Source organism: Argentina silus (genome assembly GCF_951799395.1).
Source record: "Argentina silus genome assembly, chromosome: 16".
NCBI lineage: Eukaryota > Metazoa > Chordata > Actinopteri > Argentiniformes > Argentinidae > Argentina > Argentina silus.
This window is the reverse complement of record NC_139670.1, coordinates 8,243,602-8,253,601: the sequence shown is the minus strand read 5'-3', so window position 1 is coordinate 8,253,601 and position 10,000 is coordinate 8,243,602. Positions and strand designations below refer to the sequence as shown.

General features: G+C 45.5%; 1 protein-coding gene across 1 annotated transcript in view; it reads right to left on the bottom strand.

Moving 5' to 3' along the window:
* Positions 1-8,626: 8,626 nt before the first annotated feature.
* rab26 (RAB26, member RAS oncogene family) overlaps positions 8,627-10,000 on the bottom strand; it is a gene marked incomplete at both ends in the record, with an annotated part of 38,559 nt that continues 37,185 nt past the window's right edge. Inside the window, 3 exons of the mRNA XM_083687201.1 lie at positions 8,627-8,729; positions 9,053-9,129; positions 9,746-9,802. Of these exons, the coding sequence (XP_083543327.1) occupies positions 8,627-8,729; positions 9,053-9,129; positions 9,746-9,802 (237 nt within the window). The remainder of the gene's footprint in view (positions 8,730-9,052; positions 9,130-9,745; positions 9,803-10,000) is intronic.

Sequence of the window (10,000 nt, the reverse complement as noted above, 5' to 3'; positions counted from 1 at the left end):
CTAAATGACCACATTATCATTATCATGCCCACATCCCGCCCCCCACCACCAACCCCACCACAACCCCCCCACCGCCAACCCCACCACAACCCCCCCACCGCCAACCCCACCACCAACCCCCCCACCACCAACCCCACCACAACCCCCCCACCGCCAGTGCAGATGCACTGCCATCATTTCCCATCTATCTGCTGCTGTGTCCACAGGGAGCCAATCAAGTGTATTGATCCATCATGATGGAACCACTCACTGTTTACACAGGCCTGTGACCCAGCACCCCGCTCAGCAGGCCGCTCAGCACGCCTCGGCTAACCAGACAGAGAGGAGACGGAGACCAGCACTGAGATCACCTGTCTGACTGTATTGACTGGGGGGGGGGGGGGGGGGGGTGGGTTCATGAGAGTTAAGGAAAGAAAAAGTGCAAGAGAGAGAGAGAGAGAGAGAGAGAGTGTGTGTGTGTGTGTGTGTGTGTGTGTGTGTGTGTGTGTGTGTGTGTGTGTGTGTGTGTGTGTTATGTGAGAAGAAAAGAGGGATGAAATGAAAGAGAGAAAGAGAGAAGGGAAATGAAGTGGCTCTAAGTGTAGTCCCTAGTTACTGATGAACAACTTCCTCTTGTTAGCTTGTTTGCCAACACATGGGAGGGAAAGAAAAACCTCCAAAAGAAACAATAACGATCGACACCACCCCCGGTTTACCGGCATCGCACACACAACAGGGAAAGAAGAAGAACATACAGTATTAGAACATCCTGTTTGCTAATACAATACTGTATTGGATTACAATATACCTTCTTATGCACTGCTGCTTTCAGTAAATAAAGCCCTTTTGCGTAGGCAAGGATTTGATGAAACACCTTGATCTAGCTGAAGGACACATACAGGTCTCATACAGTATTGACCAGAAAGAAAGTATTGAGTGCCTGTAAGCAGTGGGCTAATGATGATAAAATCTGGACATTACGCAACATAATCTGAATTCACTGTGCTGTCTCCAACAGAACACGTTCTGGGCGATCGTTTCTGCAGACCAAGGAAATTACGGCCTAGGGGATTGTATTATCTGGCTATAACAGCGTTTGACCAGCTGTTTTGAAAGATACGCTGTGTAAGACTTACGTGAACATCTACAGTATTCACGTTTATCAATTTCCGGTGATATGTACTTGAGTGCCCTGAGTGTCAAAGACAATGTCCTATCTGTCCAAAGACAAGGAACTGCCTGTCTGGCAACATTCCAGTCTGGAGGACCAATGTATTGTAATATGATTTCACTAGTACATCATTCTCTGGTCTCTCCCAGCACGGGTAACCTAATAGATAGTTTGTGATGAGGTTTTCTCTGCTCAGCCCTGTTCATGATGAATGAACCTGCTTGCCTTTCTGCACAGAGAAAAGTGGAAATTCACCAGCCAGGTAAATCAGTCTCCTCTTCTGGGAAACAAGATCCCCTGTCACCTCTCCCCTAACCATGAGGACACGCATGAACACACACACACACACACACACACACACACACACACACACACACACACACACACACACACACACACACACTCACACACACACACACACACACACACACACACACACACACACATACACACATACACACACACACAGCTCTTAAGAGCAGTCTCTTCATAATCCATCTGTATCCCATGACCCCACGAGCCGATTTCACCAATCAGAACATCAGGTGCTCTCCCATCACATGTTCCGATCATTAAACCCTCCAACCCTCCAACCCTCCTCTCAAACTCTCATCTTCTCGTTCTCTCCATCGCTGCTGAGGGTCAGCAGGTCCGCGACACACACACACACACACACACACACACACACACACACACACACACACACACACACACACACACACACTGGTCACAGGGTGTCATAGGGTTCAGGGTGTTGAAACTGGGTGTTCAACAAACAGCAGTCAGCTGTGAGATCCACACAGTGCACCTGTTCTGATCCCTATCTTATGTATGTGTCTGTCTCTGATTGTCCATCAAATCAACAGCCAGTGATGGTGGATGGGATTTCTGTCCTGGCCAGGGTTGGTGTCAGCTCAATTTCAGTTCAGTCAATTCAGGAAGTAATGAAAAATTCAATGACTGCAAATAGAGCAATAAGCTGAAAATAAGAAGCATTTTGCATCAAACGCTTTTTTATTATTGTAAATCACTTTCTGAATTGAAGTTTAAATTGCCCCAACCCTGTGTGGTCCTTACCACCCTTTAGGAGGTCATTATTGGTACAGTATCAGCCTATCTGAGCTATGGTTTCGTTTCATAAGGACCTGACAATCCACCCCCACATCTTCTTTATATTTCCACTGGTTGCTCTTCAGTGTTTTGATTGGCCGGAGATAGGAACGGGAAGTATGGTTTAATCACTTTAACCTTTAACCTCCCTAGCGGATGAAACCTTAGGCTCTGCCCCCTGCAGAATAAACACACTCTGTTTCCATTTCATAACAAAGGCAACCAAATACCCATAAACACACAGAACAGAAACAATAATTGGCGGAGATGAGATGTGTGTGTGTGTGTGTGTGTGTGTGTGTGTGTGTGTGTGTGTGTGTGTGTGTGTGTGTGTGTGTGTGTGTGTGTGTGTGTGTGTGGATGTGTGTGTGTGAGAGGGCTGTGTATTAGTGTGGATGAATCAGTGCTTTCTTAAGGGAATAGAGTGATTACACCAGGGTGGAAAAGCAAACAGAGGCTTCAGTTTGTCATTTTTTCCTTTCTCTCTGTTTTCCATTGAACATGTCTGATTGTAAACACGGGGAACAGAAGGGATGTGATACTGTATGTGATACTGTACACCGGCTAGACAGGTGTGCGTTTACCTGTGTATATATGGGAATGTAGATGAAGACAGTAGATTTGATTGTAGACTGAGAAAAAAATTACACTTACATTTATTTTCTCTCAATTTCACTCAGTGTTGTGTGTTCTGACTCTATGCTTCTCTCTCAGGTGGGCTGGTGGGGTGTTTGAGAGAGGATGAAAACACTGACACACGTGGCTCTCCTGTCTACTCCACGGAAAAGCAAACAACACTCAGGTGTGTGTGAGTGTGTCTCTGTTATGGAGACCGGAGAAGCTGCAGCCACGCAGGCCCATTAAGATAAGACCTCCCTCCCATCAGCTTGGGCACATAAACAAACCCTGAGCCAGACCACCCACTGTGTGTCCACATCCACCACACACACACACACACACACACGCACGCACGCACGCACGCACGCACGCACGCACGCACGCACGCACGCACGCACGTGCACACTCACAAACACACTCACACATAGACATGAATATTTCTCTGTGGAAGATTAATATGGTTTAGAAATGGTCTGAGGGTTAATCTTATCCAGAGGGGATATGGTAGGGAGGAAGATGCTGTTTTCATGGCTTGAGAGGTGTGTACCATCCCAATGACAGGTTTTACATTGAGCCAAATGAAAAGTAATAGATGCCTTCTCACTGCACTGAGGGGAACTGCTACAGTAGGGTCATCAAACAACATGAGGGCATACTCAATCTTTAATACTGTGTTTGGTGTGTTTGTATATTTGACTCATCCTGGTAACATAACAATACTGTAAAACAGGGGGAGGCTGGTGGAGGTAGAAATCAGAGGACGGGGCTCATTGTAATGCATGGAATGGAATGACAAACGGTCTCAGACACGTATGTCCCCAGCTTTCTACCGCCACCAGCCTCTCCTACTGTAATATCTGCACAGCAGAGTGCAGTATCAACTCTTCCCTTTCTAATCAGTGTATGATTCACCTTGCTTATGGCAAGTGTCGTTTCATAACCCTGCTTCTCACTTGTTTTTCATAACACATCCACAGGTGCAGTGACTCAAGACTGAGCAGAGTGGAGGAAAGCAACTGTTGCACAGAGCACTTCAGAGTACAGAAAACTTTAACTAGGGTGTTAATTACAGGTCTGATATACATCCACATCCAATGGTAAAACTGGGGCTCTAGATACTGAAGCGACAATCGTGATACACTGAAGCGACAACCTAGAAGAAATAAAACACAGCTACAGTTACACACTGTAGTGCTCAGCTGCTCGACACTGCTGACAGATATGCCTTATACATTTGTTGTAAGTCGCTTTGGAAGGCATCTGCTAAATGCCATAAATACAAATAAATAAAAAATAAAAACCTGCCCCAACCATCCCTGAAGTGGGCTATGCATGGGGCCTCCACACACACACACACACACACACACACACACACACACACGCACGCACGCACGCACGCACGCACGCACGCACGCACGCACGCACGCACACACACACACACACACACACACACACACACACACACACACACATACACACACACCGGTGATCTGATTTTCCACAGGGTTCATCATTGAGAGTTGCCATGGATTCCTAAGAGCCCAAACATCAGGGCTGCAGTGGAAGCACTGAAGGGTGATGCTCCACCAGTACCAGAGCCAATGGGGTCATAACGCTCGCTAGCTCAGCTAATGACACCAAGAGCAAGCAGAGCAACAGATGTCCCCAGTTCAGTCATATGATAGCTATGGGGGACACACGAGTGCGTGCATGCACACACACACACACACACACACACACACACACACACACACACACACACACACACACACACACACACACAGAAGCACATACAGACACACACACACACACACACACACACACACACATACACATAATTCAAAGAAGCCAAAATATATCAAAGATCATAATACAGATGCTGGAGACAAAAAGAACTGTATGGTGTTTGGCACACAGCTAAGCTTCCCCTAGTAGCTGACACAGAGCACACACACACATGCACATGACATACACTCTTTTCATTCTTTACCCTCTGAAAACATCTCTTGGTTGGATTTACATCTCTTGGTTGGATTTACATCTCTTGGTTGGATTTAGTTTCCATGTACATTTCTGATACAAGTCTGCTCTCTACTGTTCATTTGGGAGACTACACTCAATAGCTCAACAATAAGAGGTGACTTGCAATTCAAGAGATAGCTGGTAGCATTACTGTACTTACAGTACCGAAAAGATTTAACCCATACAATCTTACTCCATCATGGTACCAAATATATCTTATTACCACTTTGATACAGCTCAAAACAATCACGATGTACTCTGAGGCCAAATATCCTACCAGGGGGACTGAGGCGTTTATTACACAGTTATGACATAGTGATTACACAGTAACTAACTTCCACTCTGACCTTTGTACTTCTTCATACGATGTGTTGTCACAGGACACAATTCACAGCTTGTGAAGGTCATGAAAGCACAAGCACTTAGCCTGGTCATATCGTCTGGTCAAGAAGAACAAGTGTTCTAGCCCACAACTGCATTGTAGAGAACGATGGGGGGAAAGGTAGTGGTTAATGACTACTGTTGGTTCTTACACTGGAACTTCGAGGAACATATTATAGACACACACACATACACACACACACACACACACACACACACACACACACACACACACACACACACACACACACACACACACACACACACTGGCCCCTCACAATACCAGTTTCAGGTCAGGACGCTCTTTTATTTGGTGTCATTTGATGTTGAATCATAAGATGATTCTGATATGTTGTCACCGTCTGGACAACACTCCCTATTTCCCAGTGTCATTATTCTATTCTATCACCTCTATCTAAACCTGGAGGGAAGGAGCAACAGAGACATGATGAAATAGCAGGTGAGATGTACTGTAACCGGTAGACAGACTGGGTTATAGAGACCTCTCATCATTACCGTAATCACTCTCTATTCTTAGTTTAGGGTTGCTGCTTCAGACGGCCAGGCGCCTGCTTCCAGAGGGTGGGATATTGGGTGCATAACGCCCCTGCGTGTGTGTGTGTGTGTGTGTGTGTGTGTGTGTGTGTGTGTGTGTGTGTGCGTGCGTGCGTGCGTGCGTGCGTGCGTGCGTGTGTGTGTGTTTATGTGCGTGTGTGCGTGCATGCACACACACAAACAAGACAATCTTCCTCATGAATGGGACATATGGGTCTGTACCTGTAACAATGAAGACACAGAGAAGCTTGCGTCACAGTCAGGTCTGGTCTGGTCTGGTCTGGTCTGGTCTTGTCTTGTCTAGTCTAGTCTAGTCTAGTCTGACCTTGTCTGGTCCTGGCCTTAGTCGGCTCTCCTCTAACAGCCTGAAGAAGGTGTCGAAGAAATGGACAGCAGGGGGCACTGCAGCAAAGACAAGGACCAACATGTTTCGATCATTATCAATGGTTGGGATACGTTCTAATATTCTAAAGTGGCCTCGTCTCGTATCTCCTAGCTGGATTGTTGTTTGGAGAAACAGCAGGTGAGAGCAACATGGCACAGGCCAGTTGACTGATTTGTGCGACTCCTTTACACTCTTTTCTCTTAAAGGAACAATCTGGGATTTAAACAACAACAAAGCGGTTGGTAAACAGCTGAGGGATTGGGATGGAGAAATGTCACCACTCTCATATTTGAGTTGAGCTCCTATGATAGACCTGTACTTACCAATGGAGGCCAAAGGGTGGCGCTGTGAACTCATTTATAGGGATCTGATTTAGGAACTCTTATAAATAAGCTGCAGAAATTCAAAACCAATCACTTCTTTATGCGCATCATCATCTTTATTGTGAATACCGGAGTTACATTACAAAATGTTACCTATCAGAGTGGATTACAGAATGACAGATTTATACAAGTTGAATCAATAGTCATAACATTGAATGATTTATCCATGTGCTGTAAAAGCTGTACATATAATTCCATCAATATTTTTCAGCAATAGTTATAGTATTTAAATTAAACAGGAACAAAACACAGTATGAAAGTTTGATCAAATGTACATGACACAATGCATCTCTCCTCATCCTGTACATCTAATAGTGATCAATGTAGTGAATTAAAAAATGGTCAGTATAAAGATCTGATTCTCAGAGTGAATCTCTTTAAAATACCACGGGCCTGATCAGGGACATGTTGATGAGATCATAACATTGCAAATATAAACTCAAATTAAATATGTCCATACCGTGGACCTGAACAATACTGCACTGAAATACAGGACAGATGTGTTGTCTCTGGAACATGGTGTTGATCATCCTGTACAGCACAAATACATGTTTAATCTTTATCTATCCAGAAAGTCCCATTGTGGTCAAAAGACCTCTTTCTCAAGGGAGACTTGGACAACATTTAGAACATGGAACAACATTTAAAACACATTTACTGTATAAACTTTTCCCATGGGGCACTATGATGGGCCCAGGGGAGACTGGTGAAGGTATTGTAGAAATCGGAGGACAGGCTCATTGTAATGCATGGAACGGAATGAGGAATGGTATCAAACACGTGTGTTTGATAGCATTCCTCATTCCGTTCCATGCATTACAATGAGCCTGTCCTCCGATCTCTGCCTCCACTGGATGGGCCCGTATTGACATTGTTGTGCTCTATTGCACATTTCAACAGTGTCAGAGCAGGTCTAGTTTCTACGGCTACTACTTCACTAGCTCTACAGCTGGCCTATGTTTTCTATGCAGGAGGGGCTGGCGGAGGCAGAAATCAGAGGACGATACCATTCCTCATTCCATTCCATTTCATGCATTATAATGAGCCCATCCTCTGATTTCCAGCTCCACCAGCCTCCCCTGTTTCTACATCACTGTAAGTCATTTTCCATTGAGGCTAAAACAAGACAAGCATTTACAAGTGAGTGATGCAAACTGGAAAGCTCCAGATCATAAAGTTTGATTTCAAATATATATATATATATATACCTGTACATACATCACAAAACATTCTTAGAATATTGCACGAAACGACTTTGTGTCAAATTACAGATCCAAAATGAGGAAATGACAACAAGGGGAGAGAGGAAGGAGGAGGGAGGGGGAGGGGTAAAGAGGAGTGGTCTGAATACATTCACAGCTGCAGGAGAGGTGGGCCAGGAGAGACCAATATCTTAACTAGACCAGAGAACACAGTCATCCCAAAAGATTCAGGACAGAGAGGCAATCTCACTCTGTTATGACACCCTCTACTGGTGTGTGTAGTCCAGGGGAGGCTGGTGGAGGTAGAAATCGGAGGACGGGCTCATTGTAATGCATGGAATGGAATGAGGAATGGTATCAAACAATGAGGAATGGGTGTTTGATACCATTCCTCATTCCATTCCATGCATTACAATTCTACCTCCACCAGCCTCCACTGGAATGGTCAGGTGATCTGTAATGAGGGGAGAGATTGACAGCGCTGAAGATTGTGGTTCTTATCTAACACTGGGCTTGTGTCTACCTTTTAGAATACAGTAGGGGGCAGAAGACAATGTATCCACTGACAAATGAAGCCACTCACATACACACACACACACACACACACACACACACACTACATTTTTCATGAAACAGACTTTCACCCACAAAACACAGACACACACAGACACACACACACAGACACACACACACAGGCACAGAGACACACACACACAGACTCAGGGACACACACACACACAGACACACACACACACACACACACACACACACACACAGACACACAGACACACACACATACACACACACACACACGGCAGGTTTAGGAGCGGCAGCAACCAACACTCTTCATCTCCTTGTTGACGTAGTCGTGGAGCTGAAACTTGGGCTCATCAGGCTCCTTCAAAGACCTGTGCTTCAGCTCTCTGAGAGGGGGGGGAGAGAGAGAAGGGGGGGGGGGGGAGAAGGAGAAAGGTACATCATATGTCATTGAAAGAGGCAGGCAGAGGGAGAGAGCAGAAATATACATATAGAGTATCAATACTGTAGAGTTAATCTCCATTAATGAAACAATATACAGTACGATACATGAGGCTACTTGAGGCTGGTGGAGGCAGAAATCACGTGTGTTTGATACCATTCCTCATTCCATTCCATGCTTTACAAGGAGCCCGTCCTCGGATTTCTACCTCCACCAGCCTCCACTGATACATGTGCATACTACCATCCTTCAGCATGCCCGACTCACTTGGCCACAGCAGTGAACGCCAGCTCCACATTCAGCCCAGACTTGGCACTGGTCTCCATGAAGGGCACTCCAAACTCCTGCACGGGAAGAGAGAGGTAGTGACACTAGTGGTGTGTGTGTGTGTGTGTGTGTGTGTGTGTGTGTGTGTGTGTGTGTGTGTGTGTGTGTGTGTGTGTGTGTGTGTGTGTGTGTCTTCAAAATAACAGAGCATCAGAAGCGCATCTCCCTTACAGGCTTGTAGGTCACAAGCCTGTGAACTCACCAGAGCGTACCCAACTGGAAAATTAAGTTAGAGAGATCACTTCACAGACTGCAAACAATAATAATACAAAGTGCTTCTATGAATACCTAATGACAAATCAAGACACCCCTCCACTGTTACTGTGAGCGTTGTGTGTCTGTGTGCGTGTGTGTTTGTGTGTGTGTGTGTATATGTGTGTGTGTATATGTGTGTGTGAGCGCATGTGTGTGTGTGTGTGTGTGTGTGTGTGTGTGTGTGTGCGCATGTGTGTGTTTGTGTGTGTGTGTGTGTGTGTGTGTGTGTGTGTGTGTGTGTGCATGTGCACGGGTGCGTTTGTGTGTATATGTGTGCGTGCGTCTGCGTGCGCGCGTGTGTGTGTCTGCATGCGCGTGTCTGTGTGTGTGTGTGTGTGTGTAGGTGCACCTGTATAATCTTTATGAATCACAACTCACCTTGGCCAGTTTCTCCCCCTCCTCCCTCTTCACAACTCTGTCATGTGTAGCATCAGCCTGGGAGAGGAAAAATAGCATCACAAACACACACAGAAATAGCATCACAAATAGCATGCTCAGAAATAGCATCACAAACACACACACCATCGTCATCATCCGACACACGTCTCATGGCTCTGGAGACTCACACACACACACACACACACACACGCTATTTACTCTGCTACCAGTTCCTTTTCTAATAGGATTTCCTAA